At 37.8% G+C, this 22502-nt stretch overlaps 1 protein-coding gene across 1 annotated transcript in view; it reads left to right on the forward strand.

The window, feature by feature from the left end:
* The window catches only part of IntS4 (integrator complex subunit 4), a 97963-nt gene extending 78144 nt beyond the window's left edge, over window positions 1-19819 (forward strand). The window contains exons 14-17 of the mRNA XM_083129920.1: window positions 26-126; window positions 8925-9089; window positions 14298-14454; window positions 19323-19819. Coding sequence (XP_082986046.1) covers window positions 26-126; window positions 8925-9089; window positions 14298-14454; window positions 19323-19760 — 861 coding nt within the window. The 3' untranslated portion in view covers window positions 19761-19819. The remainder of the gene's footprint in view (window positions 1-25; window positions 127-8924; window positions 9090-14297; window positions 14455-19322) is intronic.
* Window positions 19820-22502: the final 2683 nt, after the last annotated feature.

The raw sequence follows: 22502 nt of genomic DNA on the forward strand, positions 1-22502 counted from the left end.
AATGCCTTTTGTTGTTCTTTCACAGATCCTCTCCAATAAAATATGGACCAATCCATCTGCCCTCGCCACTCAGCAAGGAAACATCATCAAGTCTTCAATAACACAGTTATTACAGCAGTGCTTAAAGTAAGTACTTTTTCTGTGCATAAGCTTTGTATATGAAGGTGACTCAAAACGACAGAGTTTGCTTCAAGTGCACTTATGGTTAGATAGAATAATCAGGAGCAAACCTGAAGTTGAAAGTGTGATCTGAACCACTGAGAATCGAACCCACAATTAGATTAGAAGACGAGCGCGTTAGTGACTATGCTATCAACTAGGTGCAATATCAGTGATGTTAAAATCAAAAATTCATTTTTTAACTTTTTTTCGTGTACTATGAGTGAAATGTAAGAAGGATGGATCAGTGTGAAACTTTTAATGAATATTTCTAATTACTAATATCAAATTTATGAAGGTTAGTAAAATTGCCTCCAGTTTTGCTAATACAATATTTCTATAATGTTTGTTATGAATATTAAGATCGTACACACTAAACGGCTGAAGTCTAGTTTAGGCATGTATGTACGTACGTTTCTATTTATTCAAGCTTGTGGATTCCTCAGAAGTTAAGGCAAGAACAGTAAAAATTAGAATATGTAAAAGATAAGTTGGGTTAAAATAGGTTAAAAATAGAAGGTAATGGACAATCCATTATGTGCCCTGTGATTTGCTACCTACTCCTTCTCAGGCTGGCAACAAGTACATGCCTAAACTGACTTTTAGCCATTTAGTGAAATGATGGCATGTGGTAAATTGTGCCTTATGAAACACTACTTTTGTAATGTAAATATCTCATCGACTTTTTCTGCCTCAAAACCGTTTGCAGTTACCTTGTCACACACATTAACTAAGGAAGTTAATGGAATATCAGTGATTGTATCATTCAAATTATTCATGGAGCATTAGTAATTTTATAGGTGTTGGTAGAATATAAGTATCAGTAAATTTTATATCTGCACTCAGTGTGTCATGTCCCGCACTGTGGCCATGCAGTCTAAGGCATCATGCTATGAGCTCCAGCTAAGGGAGACGTGCAGATTCGAGTCTCCTGGGGGGGGGGGGGGAAGCGTAGCAACTTTTCCTGATATTTTGGCCAGTGTATAGGACTGGTGGCTACCCACCATCTTGAGGAAATTGGGGAGCTATGAATGAGTAGCGTAACCCTGTCGTGGAAACCTACGACGACTTGCGGTTCCTTATGCTGGCCACATGTCACCCTGAAAATGGTTGGATGATCTTCCATCTCAGCAGGTGGCAGTGAGGCTGGCAGATGGTAGGCCTCACGGGCTGTTGAGCCATGGGTTATTTTTATTTATTACTCAGTGTGTCTATGGGCCAAGAATTCCTTGAATTATTGGTGCCAGGAATTCTACATGGATTTTCTTTATAAGTATGAAAATAATTGTGGCACCTAGTAATCCAAATCCACTGAAATCTAGAAATTCATAAATATTCGAATGTATATTTGTCAACGTTAAAAACATTCATAAATTATTTGTGGAAAGGAACACCACTAATCCTTATGTTATCGTAATCACTTCGTGAGCAGAGTTTTTACAGTATGTGGTGGTGTAAGGTCAGAAATTTTACTGGAATTCCACTGAGCTTGATGTCACCCTCCCAACGTTGTTTGTTGTTCACTTTACTGTTGTGGAAAGTAATGTTTTTAAATCTTTTTTTTACAAATTAAGTAGTCAACACATTAAGTTCCAATGCCACAGATTCCTAGGCTAAGTGCCTATCAGGCAAACTCAAGAGAGTGTGCATGCATAGTGTTGGCCCCCACAATGTACTTGGATCCAACATGGTGGCCAAGACATTTTTCTTTATATTTGCCAAATAGGTGTTGGCAACACTTGTCTTCGAGTGCGCAGCAAGTATGGCTGCAGGACGTCGTTTTGTGTCTACAGTTTTCTCTCTTGTCATCTGTGTGACAGGGAATGTGTAATGTATGTAAATTTATGTGTCTGTCATTAAACATGTAGTTTACATATGGTGAGTGTCCTTTGCAAATTCACCTACCCAACCACCGAAAGTTTTTGGATACAAATCGGAACGGGGCTCGCTCCCCGACATGGTCCTCCGGGCCGGATTTGTGACATTCTGTGAAAGTGATTCTAGTGACTTTGTGTTTTTCTACATGCATATTTGTGAACTGTGACTGTGAGTGTGCATTTGTGTGACAAAGACAGTCTCTACACAGAACTTCTTATCACATTTTTCGTATTTTCCGTTCGTTAGTTCCTCGCCCGCGAGACGCGAACAAAGAAACTGACGTCATCAAGGCGTGGTGCTGGCCTAAACAAGCATCTTTCGTTACCAGCGTGTAGTGCAATCCGGTTTGCCAATTTTCGGTCGGTTCGCGGTTCGTGAACGCGTAAAAATGGAGCGAATTCTCGCAGCAAAGACAGTGCTAAAACGTGAGATTACGCGTCTCGAGAATCGTGTCAATTCTGGGACTTTAGACAATGCCACGATGTCTTTGTGTGGTGATAAAGCGACGCAACTATCAAGTGACTGCAAACAATTATTAATTGATCTTGCTGCAAGGGACGCTAGTGACTTCGAAAGATATGAAGGTGAATTAGGTGTGGAAGAAGACAGACTTGATCAAATTGTCTACAAGCTTCGGTCAGCACAATTAACGGCATCAGGAAGTCTTACATCAGTGACGTCATCCTCACGTGACAGCCCACCCCAGCAACATGTAGGTGACGTGAAACTACCAAGATTGGAAATTCCTTCCTTCAGCGGATCGCTGGAGGACTGGCTAAGTTTTCATGATTTGTTTAGTGCAAGTGTCGATAAAAACGCGAACTTAAGTGGTGCACAAAAACTTCAGTATTTGAAGGCTTCTCTCAAGGGCGAGGCTGCCTTGCTTATACAATCGTTAGCAGTGACAGATGAAAACTATAAACATGCGTGGGAGTTGCTCAACAACCGCTATTCTAACAAGAGGGAATTAGTTAGCAACACTGTCCAGCGACTGGTGAATCAGCCACAAGTGAATGAGAACTCGCACACAAGTTTACGTCGTCTTATCGACACTACAAATGAGTGCATTCGTGTTTTAAAGGTGCTCAGTGTACCTGTTGAATCTTGGGACGCGATTCTTGTTTATCATACAACAAAAAAGCTCGATCCTGAGTCAAGAAAACAATGGGAACTCTCTCTCACGTCGCAAGAAGTGCCTAGTTTTTCCGAGTTGACCCAGTTCCTAGATCAGCGTGCACGTGCATTGTCGTCAATGGCAAGTGAAAACAACAATCGGCGGAAGCCGGTGAGTCATAATAAGCCTTCAACCTCTTCCTTTGTAACATCAGCTGTTTCCTTCTGCCCGAAATGCCGCACCAAGCAACACAAACTACACAAGTGTGAAGAGTTTCTTCAAATGTCCGTGCAACAAAGGCACAATTTTGTGAAAGAGAAGGCGCTTTGCTTTAATTGTTTTGAACAGCACAAATTAAGAGTATGTACATCAAACGGGTGTCGCGTCTGTGGAAAATATCACCATACTTTAATTCATTTTGACAAGGCTAACAGGAATGGGCAGTCGACCAGTTCCTCTCCCCCTCAAGTGTCGTCTCATGTTGCAGAAAACAAGTTAGTTAAAACCTCTGGTGTACCACAAGTATTGTTATGTACTGCTATTGTTAATGTTAAAAACAAACAGGGTTACTTTCAGCCTTGTCGTGTGCTCCTAGACTCGGCATCGGAAGTGTCCTTTGTGTCTGAAACATGTTTACAAAGGTTGCAGTTACCTAAGCAAGGCACAAACATAAATATTTCTGGCATAACTGAAAGGGGTGTTTACACAGCCAATGCTATAGCCAATGTTCAGTTTCTGTCAAAGTGCAAGACACAACTGTACAGTGTAAGGGCTGTGGTAGTGAAGAAAATTACAGGTAATTTGCCAAGGGTGCAAGCACCAGGGGCGTGCACTTGGTCACACATACAGGGCTTACCCTTGGCTGATCCTACATTTAACGTGAGTGCTCCTGTAGATATTTTACTAGGCTGTGACATTTTTCCTTTATTGTTGGGAAGTGGACGCTGCGTGGGACCTCCTGGTACTCCATCAGCATTAGAAACAGTCTTCGGTTGGGTGTTATCAGGGCAAATTGATGGTAGTGTTGGTAATGCAAATACCAACTCAGTCTCATCTTTACATGTGTCATGTGATTTGAATACTAACGTACAAAATTTCTGGGAACTTGAAGCATTGCCAACCCTTAATCATTTAACGTCAGAAGAGAAAAGGTGTGAAGCACATTTCATAGCTACTCACCAACGAGAGAATGGTCGATATGTAGTTAGCTTACCATTTAAGAATAATGATGTGGTGTTAGGGTTTTCAAGAGAAACAGCAGTTAGGAGACTTAAAAGTCAAGAACGCAGACTTTCTCACTCCCCTGAACTTCGTAAACAGTATAATGCTTTCATGACTGAGTATAGAGAACTTGGACATATGGAACTCATCCCCCCTGAAGAAATACATAAGGTGCCTAGTGAAAGCTATTATTTTCCTCATCATCCCGTATTTAAAGACAGTACGACCTCACCTATTCGTGTAGTTTTTGATGGGAGTTGTAAAACGTCTACAGGTGTTTCTCTTAATGACACTTTAATGATTGGCCCTAAGTTACAAAGTGATATTAGTGTGATATTACAATTCAGAATACATCAAGTAGCCTTAACTTCGGACATCTCAAAAATGTATAGACAAGTGAAAATCAATCGAAAGGATACAGACTTTCAGAGAATTGTGTGGAGAGAGGATCCTAGTGAACCATTTCAAGACTTCAGATTATTGACTGTCACTTATGGTACTGCTTGTGCACCATACTTAGCTACGAGGTGTCTGCAACAATTACGTGAAGATGAAGGTGCAAATTTCCCCCTTGCTTCAAATGTGTTACTTAATCATGTGTACATAGACGATTTCTTGAGTGGGAGTGATTCTACGGAGGGTGCTATAGAACTGTACCATCAACTAACCCAACTCCTACTTAAAGGTGGTTTTGAACTTCGCAAATGGTCCTCTAATGATCCTAAGGTGTTAGACAGTATTCCAAGCGAATTGCTTGAAAGAAACGTGCCGTTTCAATTTAATGACAGTGACTGTAAGAAGACATTGGGGATTCAGTGGTGTCCTTCCTTGGATCATTTCTCCTTTAATGTAGTGAGTCCAATTGTGCATTCTGTGTTGACCAAGCGACTTCTCCTCTCAGAGATCTCTAAGTTGTTTGATCCTTTGGGCTGGCTATCACCTACCACAGTGAAAGCCAAATTATTGATACAAGAACTGTGGAAATTAGAACTTGACTGGGATGATGAACTTCCAACTAATGTAGTTGATAAGTGGGTTAGTTACTGCAGTGATTTACCAAATTTGCAAACTATTAGAATTGAACGTTGCATCATTCCAAAATACTGTATCGAGCTTCATTTAGTCGGGTTTTGTGATGCATCTGAAGCAGCCTATGCAGCGGTTGTTTACCTTAGGTGTGTCTGTGCTGATGAACGAGTCCAGGTTAAACTTGTTGCCTCAAAAACAAGAGTGGCTCCTCTGAAAAGAATAACACTTCCACGACTGGAACTTTGTGCTGCATTATTGTTGGTTCGCCTCATTACTTATGTGCGAAAAGCATTGCCAGTTAACTTCACAACTGTTACCTCCTATTCGGACTCCAAAATAGTTTTAGCGTGGATAGCTTCATGTCCTAGTCGTTGGAAAACTTTTGTGGCGAATCGGGTCTCTAAAATACAAGAGGAAGGTGATATAAAGTGGTGTCATGTCAGCAGTAAAGACAATCCTGCTGACTGTGCAAGTCGTGGGATTACCCCTTCCAGCTTAGTGACACATTATTTATGGTGGCAAGGGCCTCCATTTTTACATGAGCTACAATTGCTTGAAAACAAATGTGACATACAAGAATGTAGTGAAGTGAGTGTAGAACAGAAGCAGTCTGTTGTAAGCCTTGTGTCAACACAAGACAACCCATTATTTGAGAGGTATTCTTCTCTAAATAAACTGCAACGTGTAGTGGCCTGGTGTAAACGGTTCGTTTTCAATGCCCGCAACAAAACTAACAAACTGCATGGTCCATTGAGCACTAAAGAGTTGTGGGACACACTTCTGGTGTTAGTGAAAATTGTGCAACAGAGTGAATTTGCCAGTGAAATTAATGCTCTTAACAATGGCTTACCCATATCTTCAGGGAGTACCCTACATAGTTTAAATCCATTTTTTGATGAACTAGGTGTTCTCAGGGTAGGCGGCAGATTGAAACACAGTAACATTCCATACAGTGCCAAACATCCTATTTTGCTGCCCAAAAAGCATAGATTAACAGAGTTAATTATTGCATATGAGCACATTATTCTTTTGCATGCAGGGCCACAACTGGTTCTTGCAACGCTACGCCAGAAATTTTGGATAATTCATGGTCGTGACAGAGTGCGTCAATTGGTGAAAAAATGTGTGACGTGCCATAGATATAATCCCACCACATCAAAACAACTAATGGGAAACTTGCCATCACCAAGAGTAACAGTCAATAGGCCATTTTTACAATGTGGAGTAGATTACGCTGGACCAGTAATTCTTAAGGAAATGAGTGGTCGTTCTCGTCGAAGTTACAAAGGCTACATCGCATTGTTTATTTGCTTTTCCTCTAAGGCCATTCATCTTGAAGTAGTGAGTAGTGCAACCACTGCAGCTTTTTTAGCTGCTCTTAGAAGATTTGTGTCTCGACGAGGAAAGCCACGTGACATGTACAGTGACTGTGGTACTACGTTTGTTGGTGCAAACAAAGAGCTAAAAGACATCTTAAAAACTGTAAACAATTGCAAGCACAATGAAGAAATAGCTAATAATCTGAGCAGTTTGGGAATACAATGGCATTTCAACACACCTCTAAATCCTCATGCAGGAGGATTATGGGAAAGTGGAATAAAATCAGTGAAATTCCATCTTAAAAGAATTGTGGGAAATACGTTGCTCACATTTGAAGAATTGTGCACTGTGTTAGCACAGATTGAAGCGTGTTTAAATTAGAGACCACTCACAGCCATTTCCAGTGACCCAAATGATATGCAAGCTCTTACTCCAGGACACTTTCTGATAGGAGATGCATTGGTGTCAGCTCCAGAAAGAGATCTTACCACATATAAACTTAACAGACTTTCACGGTGGCAACTTACACAAAATTTGATGCAACATTTCTGGAAACGTTGGTCTCGAGACTATCTCACCCAGCTGCAACAACGTTCGAAGTGGAGAACACAACAGAAAAATCTTCAAGTTGGTGATTTGGTTCTCATAAGAGATGATCAGCTTCCTCCACAACAATGGAAACTTGGAAGAATATGTGACGTTCATCCAGGTACTGATGGACTCGTAAGGACTGTTACAGTGAAAACCAGTACCGGCAATTACAAAAGACCAGTTGTAAAGCTATGTCTTTTGCCATTTAATAATGATTGTGAAAATTGAAAAATTGAACATTTGCATTCAATAATTTCAAATAGTTATAGTGTACAATATGTGTAAAATTGTTTTTCATATTTTTTTGTTTCCAGTGTACCATTTAATTTTTTATTTTTTGAAATTATATATTTCAAGGTGGGCGGTATGTTGGCCCCCACAATGTACTTGGATCCAACATGGCGGCCAAGACATTTTTCTTTATATTTGCCAAATAGGTGTTGGCAACACTTGTCTTCGAGTGCGCAGCAAGTATGGCTGCAGGACGTCGTTTTGTGTCTACAGTTTTCTCTCTTGTCATCTGTGTGACAGGGAATGTGTAATGTATGTAAATTTATGTGTCTGTCATTAAACATGTAGTTTACATATGGTGAGTGTCCTTTGCAAATTCACCTACCCAACCACCGAAAGTTTTTGGATACAAATCGGAACGGGGCTCGCTCCCCGACACATAGGCATCTGGAGAAGGGTGAGGTGTCACTCCTCTGGAAATTGATATCGTTCATTTGAATTCATAAAAAAGTAGCAAGTTCATTATTTTTATTGTTAGTAACAGAAATAAAGTTCAGTTACTATGCAAACAGAATAACAAAAGTAAAAACTACATTAGTTACAGAAATTGAATGTGAAATACAGGAACCAGTTTACGTTTTCATATTCTAGTATTTGATTCAAGGAATAAATGGTTCCATGGTTTTCAAATTTTTTTTAAAAAAATGATATTTTTATGCGAGACATCACACAACATTAACATTAGGACTAAATTTTGCCCTTATCTCCTTTAAGCTTCTTCTTGAGTGAGGTGTGTAAAATTAATAACAAAATAGAATGATCATGCTTTTCAGTATGTATGAAATGTACAAAATAATAGAAAGCAGTTGTGCTGGATATTCACTCGTCTGCTGGATCAAGTAGCAAAGTCACCCCAAAGATATAATAATAATAATAATAATAATACAGTGGAACCTCGATTTTACATTTTTCATAGGACCAAGCTTAAGAAACTTAAAATGCTGGAAAATGTAAAACTGAGGAACATTTTATAACATTTTGCTATGTTGAGACCATCAATGCAGGAAAATGTTAAATCCGGGAACATAAAGTCAGTGTTCCACTGTAATAATAATTATTATTATTATTATAAATTTGGAATATTGTAGTTCTATTTTTATTATATTGTGTAATAATCATAACAATGATGATGGTAATTGTTATTGTTATTGCTTCTACTATTCAAGTTTTATCAACTACCTCTACAAATATTTCTATTGATGCCCATGCAGGCGTGAACAGCAAAAACATTAATGGATAAGTATATCATGGATATTTTGGGTAGTTTTCTTCATTGTCTAATTTAGCATACAATTTTTAAAATATAAAATGTTTTGTGTAGGTTGCAACACTTCTTTATTGGCCAGAAAGAGGAAGATGTGGCTGCTGTTAAGCAGCTGAAACTAAAGGCCTTGGCTGTACTTCTTGTGTATATTGTCCGAGGGAGCAACGTGTCGGCTTTAGCTTTGTGCGAACACTTTCTGGACCAAATGGATGAAGTTCAGAGGTAGGTTGTCTCTTAATGAGTATGATTTTGCAGATAAATTTCATAAAGAAGACACTGGCATAGGTTAAGGTAAATTGTTTTCATGTCCTGAGGGCAGAAATAAACAATTCCAGGGTTGCCAGTAACTTAGATAAGTCAAGGAGTATTCAATATTATTCTTTGTTTTCTATTTTGATTTTACGTCACTTTTCTAACTCTTGGGTTAATTGTGGTGGTGAGGATGAATGATGAATTGATGAAATGCATGATGGTACAGACACAATTAAGTCTGGGACACCTGGCTTCGTATCTGCCAACATGCCACAAATGTTGGTTTTTAAAATATATAAACTTATTTGATAAAGTAAAGTGCTCCCTTGTGCTTTGCACCTTGCCATGAAGACGTATAGGGAGTGTGGAGTTAGGGCCTGCACACTTTCTTGATTTTGGCAGATGATGGGGATGTGATCAGCACCATGCCCCTGGTCACCTTTACCCCCTGGAGTTTCATCCAGGTACCCACTTTATACGATGCTCCGTTGGCACTGATTCCGCTTGAACAGGTGGAAAAAATTCCAGTTGTCCTCCACCTGGGTCTCTCGCATGGTAGTCAGGTGCCCTACTGACTGAGCTACCGCGTGTCTTTGATACATGTGAAAAAGAAAATAAAGGTATACAAATACTTTAACACAAATGGAGCCAGTGTTTTCATATTTTCACCCTAAAAAATTATACTGTAAAGATTGTTAAAAATAATTTTGGAAGTTACAAGATGGTGTAAAAATGTATTTGAAAATAGCCTGGAAAAATCTATGAATTTTTTACAAATTGAGTGAAAACTTCGTATTACTAATTATCCAAAGAAGTAAACTGAGAATTTATATGTAAATGCATGCTTTTTATTGAAAAAGCATATTCCAAAAATAATAATTTTCTTATTTGACAACAATGTAAGTGAAATGAATCACAGTTCTGCATATTTTAGCAAAAACTTTTGTGTATAACAATGCATATTTTACAGACTTGATTGGAATTTTTACTTCTGGTTTTCGTGATTGGAAACTAGTCATGCTGGTTGACTCTATCATAATTTTGCCATTTCAAGTTAAAACATGTTCCAAGAGTTGACACATACAAAAAGGTAACTCTGAGCACTAAGAATGGCAAGAAAAAAATTGATCAGTTGTAGATAGCATGAGACCTAAATATTGCATGCAAAATACATACTTTTGATCAAAATTCATTTGCAAAACTTTTCTTTTCTGGTGGGAGCAATGGGTCATGTCCACTCTTCATATTACAACCTTCTTTTGTTTCTGTACTACGAAAGACCTGGGTGCATCGGAGGCCCTTAATGCTAGACAAGTAACAGGATTTTCAGTACTTAATTCAATCAGACAGTAATACAGTACATTTATTTTGTAGAAATGTAGCTTCATTACAATTCTCTGGGGACATTTATTTAAGATTCTAGTTTCTGTAAGTACATGTTTTATGTGATTGAAAAATCTCACATCAGAGAGGGGGAAATTATTTTTCTTTCTGATGGAGAGAATATAGAAAATCAACTAAAATTATCTTCCTTTCTAATTGAAGAACTAATCAATTGACAAACTATGTACCGTTATGATTACAAATTAACAATCAAACAAAAAGTTAATATTAGTTATACTTAACTGAAAAACTCAGGGTGTCTACCAGGCTGGAAAACCTGGAAAAGTTAGGGAATTTTATTTTTTCTGGAAAAGTTAGGGAATTTTATTTTTTCTGGAAAAATTCAGGGAAATTTACTATTTTTCTGTAAAAAATTGTATTTTTGTTTCTGGGCCATGCCAAAGCTAGTGAGTTGCTACTGGCATTTCAAGAAGGTGTAAAATGTATCAATTTGAAAAACATAGTGCAAATGTCCATGGATGGATCAGCAGTTAACTGGAAATTTCTCACCTTTTTCAAGGAAAACATGGCTATTAATGAGCCAGAAAGTACAACATTGCTGGAAATAGGAAGCTGCGGAATTCATGTTCTTCATGCTGCTTTCAAAGCATCTTTTCAGAGTTCTGGTTGGAATATAGTGGTATTCTTAAGAGCAGTGTACAATTTATTTAAAAATGTTCCAGCTCTGAGAGCAGATTTCACAAGAATTACGGGATCAAAAGTTTTTCCAAAAAAGTTTTGTCCAATTCGGTGGTTAGACAATGGAAGTGTGGTGGAAAAAAACAAAGCACAGTACCTTTTTACCATTTCTGAAAACCTATGCTGACAGAGTTTCTGGTACCAAGGAACAAGCAAGTTATGAAAGCTTTAAAACTATTGTCACACGTGAGGAATCCTCTGTTACCAATTCTCTTTCAGACATCTTTCTTGCAGCTGATATAGAACCCTTTCTTGTCAGGTTTCAGTCCAATTCACCAATGGTAGCTTTCCTTTATGAATATTTGCTCAAGCTACTGAAATCCCGTATGTCCAAGTTTATAAAGAAGTCCATTCTGCTTGAAGCTGTAAGTTCTGAAGATCTTTTGAAACTAAATCTAACTTATCCAGAATGTGTGTGTTCTGCAAAAGAAGTTAACATTGGATTTGCAACCCGAGCAGCATTTAGTTCTGTGAAACTATCTGACGTTCAGGTGTTACATTTTCGTGAAGATTGTCTGAAAATTACAATGTTTGTGTATGTATGACATCAGCATTGAAATATAGGCTCACATATGGTGCAGCATGTCTCTCTCCAGCATCTGTTTTGGATGGAAAAGGAGGTGAAGACCAAGTAAATGTGGCATTACAAGTCCTAGTTGAAAAGCACCATTTTTCTGGCCCTGCTGCAGATGATATAAACAGTCCTATACTGACTTATGTAGTAATGACAGTGTGATTGCAAGAATGAAAAATTTTGACATTGCTGTTGATTGGCTGGATCAGATGTGGATGACAGTTCTTGAAGACTGTAACAACAGCGCATTTATGCTGTTTGTCCAGAAGATTTTAATGCTTTCACATGAACATGCTTCTGTTGAGCACAGTTTCTCTGTAAATAAGCAATGCCTTGTGGATAATCTTGATGAGGACTCGCTTATTGCCCAATGATGATACATGATGCAATTGTAACTTACGGAGCGGTTGAAAAGTCCCTATAACAAAACCTTTAATCCATGCAGCAAGGAATGCAAATGGAAAGTGGAAGGAAGCACTGAAAAGGGATTGATTGGTTGATTTTGTTTTACCGATACCATCCAATACCAAAGATTTTCAGTGGCTAGAAAAGTGGGCAAAGGCAACAGCTCGTCTCAACATTTGTCTTTTCTAAAAGTTCGTTAATCCATCCTTGTGACAGATTGGAAGACCAGGACAAGAAGTTCCATAGATTTTCCTAGAAACACTGGATTATAAACCCATACCCTCGTGGGAAGCAGATGGCAAGTTCAAAGGCATGGGTAAGTGATAGCTGAACCCAAACGTGACCATGAAGGCATGTAACTGCTTAGTGACCGCTGTGGGAAATAAACCATTCATTGCCAATTCTTGCTTGAAGATCGTGGTTCGTAAGATAAGTGGATGTTTTCAACCCTCTGCCACTCTAATGTGGAATCAGGTAGTTGCGGAGTTCTGGGAAAAGAGGAATTAAAGTCACTAAGTCATTCCATGCCAAATCAACACAGATATGTGCAATTTCCAACCTGACATCTCAGATTTTTATGAAATTTGGGGAGTTGAAACTATGCATGGAACTTAGTAACTATGAAAATTTTTAGTTTCGTGCATCTTGTAATTGTTAAATTATTCAAGGTCAAAGTTAGCAGAAATTGACCTTTTTGAGCCCGCTTAGCTATACTAAATGTGCTGTAACTCTGCCCCTATTTCGCCTAGGAAGCTCAAATAAAGCTTATTGTACAGGGAGTTGAACAAGCTTTCCAGTGATATATAAGAAGCCTACCTTTCGATAAAAATATAATTTGTCACGTGACCTTGACCTTTGACCTTGAATATCTCAAAACACGTCCTCACCAAAAATCGTGAAAAAAATATATTTGGTCCCTTATGCGATACTCTAAAACATATCAAAAAATCATTCTGGGACTGCAAGGGGATGAGAAGATACAAAATAATATGTGTAACTATGTGACTGATAAAAGCCCCATTACATGAACTATGACTAGTCAAAAGTCCCTAATACCCACAAGCGCGAGTCCAGCACATTGTTGACCGCCATATTGAATTCAACGTGAAAATTTCAAAGGGAAGGGTATGAAGTGATATACAAATCAGGCTAGAACGTCACGAGAAATGAAATGGCGAAGGTTTTTCCAAAGTATCTTTAACCAGAAAAAAGTTATTACTGCATGCTTGTAACCATTTTCTCCTTTTCGAGGTGTTAAAAACAAAGTATTAAGAATGTTCCTAACGTTTTAGGAACTCCTCGAGATCACGCTGACATCTTGGGAGAGAAAGACGTATACACACCATTGCATATGATTTTAATCAGCGACATTCACCAAATACTTGAATAGTGGAGAATATTGGGAAAATATGAATTCAATATAGCGGTCAACAATATGACGGACCTGACACACACAGCAGGGGATCTCTCTGTGCCTAACCTATTTCTTTCATGACCAGGATAATTCCTTTACATTTTGTAGGGGGTGTTAAGGGACTTTTAACTAGTCATAGTTCATGTAATGAGGCTTTTATCAGTCACATAGTTACACATATTATTTTGTATCTTCTGATTCCTTTGCAGTCCCAGAATGATTTTTTGATATGTTTTAGAGTATCGCATGAGGGACCAAATATATTTTTTTCACGATTTTTGGTGATGACATGTTTTGAGATATTCAAGGTCAAATGTCAAGGTCACGTGACAATTATATTTTTATCGAAAGGTAGGCTTCTTATATATCACTGGAAAGCTTGTTCAATTCCCTGATATTGAAGTAAATGCACAACTGGTGCAAAATTGTCCCTCATCCCCTTAAATGCATAATTTTAATTAATTTAACAACAATCTCGTGTGGCAAAATGTGATTTCATAATTAAATGACAACTAATGTAATAATTTCATAATCTAATATGGAATTCTTCAAATACCCTTAAACCTAACTGGTAGATTTATGTGACTTAATTGCAATAGTTAAATGTTCTGAACATGATTTAATTGTTCCTATATTTTAGCATCAATATAGGTGTATTGACTCAGCTCTAATGTAAATATGTATATTTGTGTTATTTTCCTAGATATCTATCATCACGGGGAATGCATCCAGAACCGTTCACAGCTTCTGTGCTGAAGGAGATGAACCAGTTGGACGAGACGAAACCTGGTCCAGTAGCCAGAAGCCTCTTTCCTCTTCTCCAGGCATCCCCAGCCCCTCCGCCAAGGCCAAAGACTTCGGTAAGTTTCTAGACTAGGTTCTTTTTTTATCACACAAAGTTAGGTTTTTAGTAGGGATGGACCGATATGAAATTTTCGCAGATACCGATAAAGTAACTATATAAAATTTACCGATAACCGATATTCTACCGATCTGATATAAAATTAGAAATGGTTCTTGAAGAACCTGAAAGGTTCATTGACCTCCTTAATGAATGTGTGTTTCAAGGTGGCTGCATTGAAAAAGAAATTACATATTTAGACATTTACTTTTTTAGAAATTACGGCATGGATTGATTGATTGATTTGGTGTTTTAAGTCCACTTTATGCACAGTAAGGCTAATCGGACCTGAACCTAGTTTAAAGTGGAATTCAAACCACTATGTGCCTCCACTGGATATCGAACCTGGGACCCCTTGGTTACAAGGCGACGATGCTACCACTATGCCATCAGGGAGGTCATTTGGGCTTGGAAATTATTCATAAAAATTACAACAAAATGGCAGAATTTTGCACTAAATTATCAGATATTTATCGATATATCGGATCGGTAAAATAATCGCTAATTTTACCAATAAACCGATACCGGCCGATACTGATAGAATACCAATTAATCGGTCCCATCCCTAGTTTTTAGTATAGCCCTTTGTTTATCTGACTGAACACTGGAAAAAACACACAGGGCTCATGTTGTATTATAATTGGGAAGTGGCTTTTTAGGTGCTAAAAAACTCGAAAAAAATTGTATGTTCTAAAAAACTGAAATATTTATTTTTTTATGTTCTAAAAACAATGGAAATATTTGACTACAAGTAAAAAATATTTTCATTCAAAAATTCTGTCAAACAAATAGATACTCACCGGTGACGGCAGTTGTTTGTTTCATTTTCTTGAATACAATGACAACGAAACACATTTCCAAATTGTCCATTGAAAATGCATGCTGATTGTATCTGAACAAGAACTTGTATTGTATATAGCTTTCCACATCACACATAGATGGGCATATTTTTTAAATGCAGAATGTCATGCACACTTACACCATCAATTTCACCTACACGTTCACATTCCAGAACCTGACCAACTTTACACAGTTTTTGGTATTCTGTGTATTTTTGAACAGCCAGACGAGTTAATTGTTTTTTCTTTGCTTTTCTGCCACTCTTGGCTCATCGTGAAGATGAGGATGAGTAAAATGGATGATCGGATGCTCACAAAGAACATCCATGCCCACGTCAGGATTTGACCCTTGGATCCATTGGCTTTGTAGCATGCTGTGCTGACCACTCTGCCACAGAGTTCAGCAGGTAGCCAGTTGAACGGCTGCTGTGGTAGAAATAAAATTGCAAATTTTCTACAAGGAATATGAATGGTTTATTAACCTCTGTAATTAATGTATGTGAAAAGGTTGCTGCTATGAGTTTTGCCAAGAAATGTAATCCTGGGGTTACGAGATTCATAGTATGACAGTAAAAAACTTCTTATGTCACGTGCCGTTAACATATTTGTTAAAAACAATAAGAAACACAAACAGCATGGCAAAAACACTAGGAGTTTTTCCAAGCTTTCGATTGCATCTTGGGGCTGGTCGAGGGATGACAAAAATGACGCAGCTGAAGTTCCACTGGCACTACTCGCTGTGAGTAGCTTGGAAAAACTTGTAAAGTGTTTTTTATTGTTTTTAACAAAGATTCATAGTCCCATATGTTAAGAGATTATTTTCATTATATAGGGTGGTCCATATGTCTTGTTACCCCCCCGAATCAATATCTTGTTATCTATAATTCAGTGTTTCTTTTGCAGAGATGGCTGACACAAGCTCCTACAATGTAGAAGAGCGCCTTGTTGTCAGTGTTTGGGCCCATGAACGTCCACATACCGGCAAGACCATGGAGGATGTGCGACGAGATTTCACAAGACGATTCCAAAAAAATGCACCACCAAAAGTGACAATACTGCATTGGGAAAAGAAACTGTTTATGTTGGGATGTATCAAAAACAAACCGAGGCCTGGTGCACCAACCAAAAGACAGAACACATGTGCAGACCGTTTGCGCAGTGACTTCTGTGGTGACCGAAGCACAGATGCCTCCACTCCTGCACATGTGTTGTCTTTTGGTTGGTGCACCAGGCCTCGGTTTGTCTTTGATACATCCCAACATAAACAGTTTCTTTTCCCAACGCAGTATTGTCACTTTTGGTGGTGCATTTTTTTGGAATCGTCTTGTGAAATCTCGTCGCACATCCTCCATGGTCTTGCCGGTATGTGGACGTTCATGGGCCCAAACACTGACAACAAGGCACTCTTCTACATTGTAGGAGCTTGTGTCAGCCATCTCTGCAAAAGAAACACTGAATTATAGATAACAAGACATTGATTCGGGGGGTGTAACAAGACATATGGACCACCCTGTACATTACAAACATCTATCTCTATCCATGCTTAGTATGTATTGTTTGCTTCAATTTGGTTTATAGTTCCCATTAAGAAGAGAAGAATGCAGAATGATGTACTTGTAATAATGACCGAGTAGTGTTGAGACTGTCAACCGTCTGGGAAACTTGCTTTCTTTTCTTTCAATTATGTTTTATGACTGCTTTACATCCATTATGTATTGCTGATTTCGGCACATACCAACTCTATTTTGCAGCAATGTGGCAAGATTGGAAGGGAAAGAGAGAAGGGAATAAATGATCTGTCAACATCAAAGATCAGAATCCCATGCTTATTCATTCTACTTGGGATTGTATTCCTTGGGTTTTACTTTGAAAAAGAAATTGCATATTTAGACATTTACTTTACAAAACCAGTTTCTGTTCCAAAATAGAGGGGAAAGGTGCCAAGTTATTTATAGATATATCAGATTGTGCAAAATTATTGGTAATTATGTTGATAAACTGATATGCTTATATCAGCTGATATTGATAAGAGTACCAACTAATGTGTCCCATCTGAATTTTAATTAATTACTTAATTTTCACAGAGCAAGTGAAAACTATGCTTTCTATTAGGTGTAAAAATTTATTCTTGACCCCTAAATTAATTCACCTATTAAGCTTTACTGTTGCAGTTTTTCAAGTTGGAACTTTTCCTGACATGTTTGGGCACTCCAATACCAACCTAAAAAGATAAAATACCTGACCAGCGGATATTGTAATATAAATGTCAGGCACTGCATACTTTTTGCATATGAATTGCTACAATTGGGTGAAACTGTTAATGCAGGACTGAAAATTTTCCATCCATTGAAAATAGCTTTCAGGACAATTTTGCTGAATAATTTTTATAATTTTGTACATTTAGCAGTTATTGTTATATTAATACACAATCAATTTTTAATTAAACTTTTAAAAACATTAATTATTTATTGGAAAATTTTAATTTAGAATAGAAATTTTAAACACACAGTAAAATTCAAGTTAATATTTTAGGTATTTAAAGTAATATCTGGTTACCCACGTGGGAATTTACACATAGTATTGTTGTCACTGTTCTTAAAACTGTAATCAAGGAGTCCCAGGTTCGAAGTGGGTCACGCCCCACCCCATAGGTAAGAAACACTGCTCTAGTGCATAATGGTTCTGTTATTTGAGAAGAAAACTTTAAATAAGCTCAGCAACTGGTCATCAATTTCTCCTCTGTAAACGATCTCTATTCTTAAAATATAAGTGATAGAAATGTAGTAGTTTCCGCTTTCTATGTTGAGATATCATATTACCCAGCCACGCAAGAAATGTGGTCCTTTAGATGGGAATTCCTTCCATATTGTAATGATGCGATCATTACTGGATCCTTTTTATGTCATAAATTGTGTATGCCTATGTCTATGTCCTGTACGTTTGAGTTCTTGGCCGTTGGGGAGCGGTAAGTTTCCAGTAACGGTTTAGGTCATTAGCGGGGCCTATAAAAGGAAGGGAAGGCAGCAGTCGGCCTCAGATGTTTGGCGGAGTACAGCAATGTAAGAGGTATCTTCTTCTCTAAGGGGAGCGGCTGGGCGAGCTTTCTTTCCTTACTATGTGAACCGACGGGGATGTTAACTTTCTTTCTTTTAATACACACACTTGCTATTTTCACATTATTTCAATAGTTCATTTCATGTGGGAAACCGGGTACACAACACACATACCTTCAGCCACCTTTTTTGGTACTGAGGGTTATATTTTTTTTTTACTCGTGGAGCCAGTGGCTACGCGAGTCTACACACTCTCTTCGGGAAGGGGGGACAGGGTACACCGGAATGTAATTTTGTGAATAACGGCCAAGAATTAACTTCTGTAAATATAATATGAATAAACCTATATATATCTAAAAGGAAATGGGCGTTAAGTTGTAATTTGAAGAGGTACGTGTCTATTGCCTAAACTAGCATCCACAGAACTTCAGGTACTGCAAGTTTTGAACCTCGGGACAAGGATTCAAAAATGTATGGTTGTGTATATTGTGTATGTTGCTGAGAATCAACTTAAAAGCACAAAATATACCGTTACAATATTTGGAATCATGCGAGATGTGGCGTGCCCCAATAGTGTCTGTGAGGTCATGAAACTAATATAGAACATAATACAATTTCAATTGAGGTACCTGGTAAAGTTATATAATTCATGCACCATGGTTTTCTTTTGTTCTATCACATGTAGGTTTTTCTGTGCAGTGATAACTGCCAACGTTCTATTGCCAGCTGCCCGAAAGATGGCAAAGTATATAACTACCAATGAAGATTACTTTGCCATTAAAAAAGTAAGACTACTTTTTGGGAATAAATATTTTCCTTCTTTATAAAGAAGCCTAGAATTAGTTTGTACACCAAACAAATGCAACTCTGACTTCTTATTTACAGAATCGTTTGCAAAAATATATTATTTATATGTATGTATGATATCCTTATAGGTTAAAATGTCAACTGCTGTAATAAATGAACCTACTGGTGATCTCGACTGTGCATTGAAGTTCACGGCCGGGCTGGTGATGGGAGTGCCATTTGATGCCGAGCTATCTCACCTACAGGATGTGAACACACTGAGGGTGAAAGTGAAGTATCCCGACCAACAGTCGCAGCTGGTCATACCGAAACGTCTCGATCTGAGACCTGTCGGAGACTCTGGTACAGACTACCGTTTGCTGACGACTGTGCTGATGTCGCATCAGGTTTGGACAGAGGCGTGCCACGTCGAGGTGAGCTTGGTGTTAGATTTGACAAATACGGAAATCGGGGCTGGGCTGACTCGTAAAGTAAGTGGACTGAAAGCTGAGGATCTTTGTGTGATAGAACTTTGCAAGCCTGTTAGGGTTTATGTATCTCCGAAGCCTATAAAAAGAGGCATATAAGTGATTTGTAACACTATTTAAGGAGCATATTTTGTATATTGAGAAAATAAAATATATAGTATTTTATGATTGTGGGAAGTTTTGTATGTCTGAAATAGTTATCACCTTTTTGAGGACTGGGCCTGTCAACCAGTTTCTCATTGGGTGATGTGTGTTCGATATATCGAGTCCCTTGCAGCTGTTAGACTGGAGCCAAAGTTGACTGCTAATTTCGTAACCAGCATTGCTGACCACTACACTATGAGCCTCTACATTACATGTTGAATTTGATCTAGTCAAAACCCTATGTAAGGTTAATCTTGTTTCTCGGCAACTTTTTAAAATACTAAGGCTGAGCCGATACTGATGCCAGTGTTATCAATATCAGAAAATATCTGTTGGAATTTATTTACAGATACCTGCCAGTACTTTTCCAGCATTTTGGTATTTTACAGGTTCCTGTAAATTTTACAAAATTTGAAGTTTCGTTTTATTTTGTACTAGTTTTGTGTGATAAATGTGATTTTTTGTAATTTAATATGCTGTAATATAATTAAGCCTTGTTTCCATATTAAAAAACAATAAGTTGCTGACCAAGGCAGTTTATTAAGATATAAAAACACTTAACATGTGTCGTTTCAACCCTGTATCAGGGTCTTCCTCAGACGAAGAACTAAACTAAAATGAAGAAATACACACACAGAAAGATATATACACTCACGTAAGTAAGTTCAATTTTATACTAATTTAGTATTGCTTATAAGACCCTGATACAGGGTTGAAACATTACATGTTAAATGTTTTTATATCTTAATAAACTGCCTTGGTCAGCAACTGTTTTTTAATATGCTGATGTAGTTTTAAAATATTTTAAAGCAAAAATATTGGTAAATCTATGCATTTAATTATTACAATTTAATAATTGTATAAAATACAATTGTTAATTCTCGAATGTTCCAGTTTTACTTTCCCCAGACAGATTTTTTTAACCTCCACAAGGATCAATGTTGGGAGATGATGACAGTGTTTTAACGAATGTTTTTAGCTTTTTCATTGATTTTACTTCGCTTTTCTGCCACTGTTGGCTAATTGCGAAGATAAGGATGAGTCATGATATGATGAAATTGATGAAGGGACACTCGCAAAGAATACCTATTCCGGATTCAAACCCAGGTTTTGCTTTTTGCGAACAGTGGGTTTTTACACTGTTTCTGAGGAAGTTTTTAGACAATCCTCAACTTTTTAATGTGTTGTTTTTGTCCTGTGCAGGTCCCTTTACAACTTGAACTTTTAACCTGTCTCAAGGCTCACTTTACACCCATTTTTTAACTCTTAAGATAAGGGTTTTAGATGAGAGTATTTTACTTTGTATACTTAGGGTGTAAAATGGTCATATGTACCAAAGCACCCAAATATTTGAACTCGATCCATCAATTTACAAATAAGCCATTCCCTTTAAATTATATTCAGATATGAACTATTTACCTCAAGACATCTGTTAACCCATTAGGCTACATTCAGACACTTATGCTGACCTCGAGAAAACTCGTTTGGATGCGACAACTCCATCCAATCTGCTAGGTATGTCCGACTCTTCACAGTCATCCATGTTGCAACATTAAATTTAGTTCTTCCATTAGTGGTTCAAACGTGTACATTGTATTGGCGTGTTCTACAGTTACTCAACATTTTAACCAATAAACAGTTTTCTTCAGGAAGCAGTAGAAAATTCTTAGGTAAAATCACAGGGTATTACAAGGTTAAAACTAACAAGATACAGATGCAAGTTAACAAGGCTTGCTTTCCTGATACTGAAGCAACTTTCAGCTAGAAAGTTTTCATCCAGATGTGAACTGCTCAGTGGACTGTTATGCTGGCCACCTTCTGAAATGGTGGCTGGAAAATAACAAATCAAGCCAACCAATTGGTTCAGCATACATTTCATTTCATGTCATGTCATGTCCAAAGGTAGACCTATGTGTGTGTTCCTACACCTATTGTAAGTTATAGTTCCTTCCCTTTCCCAGTTGTAAACTTTAAAGAGCCCTGTTACGAGTACACCTTCGAGAGCATGGAGGAAAATATGAACCAGTGGACATTGTACTTTCTTTTAACAAGCACAGACAGGATTACGCTTGGCCGAGTTGCTACAGGACAGAAAATGTTCAGGCTACAATGTCCACTTCTCAACCCACTCTAAAGATTGTCACTGCTCTCGGTTTTGGATCCAGAATTGAAAATTTGGGATTGCTGAATTTCAGTGGATACCTCACCTCACCAAGAATCTAGCCTGCTGTTTTTTTTTTTAAAATTGGTTTCAGTTAAGTCAATTTTATGCACAGATAGTCTAATTGGGACTGGACCTACAATTTTAACTAGGATCCAAACCACCATATGCCTCCAACGGGTAGAGAACATGGGACCACTTGTAAGGCGAGGAGGTTACCTCTGTGCCATCATGGAGGTTAACCTATACTTGAACTGTTTTATGTAAACAATATACAGTACTGTGAACATGATCCAAGCTGACTTCCATGTTCTAAAGGTTAGAGTATTGTTTTGCAAAAATAGGACTCCAGGGGTGGAATTTTAATAATTCCTCCCATTGCCACGGTAAAATGAACGATCAAAAACTAGGAGTACAGTAAATATACAAAGAATCAAAAACCTTTTCTCTCATGGGGTGTCTGAATCAATCCGCAGTTGCAATTAACCTGTAAAGTGAGCTTAAATCAAACTTTAAAAAAATATTCTCGAGCCTGT

Source organism: Lepisma saccharinum, chromosome 10 (assembly GCF_977018435.1).
Source record: "Lepisma saccharinum chromosome 10, izLepSacc3.1, whole genome shotgun sequence".
In the NCBI taxonomy this organism is placed as follows: Eukaryota; Metazoa; Arthropoda; class Insecta; order Zygentoma; family Lepismatidae; genus Lepisma; species Lepisma saccharinum.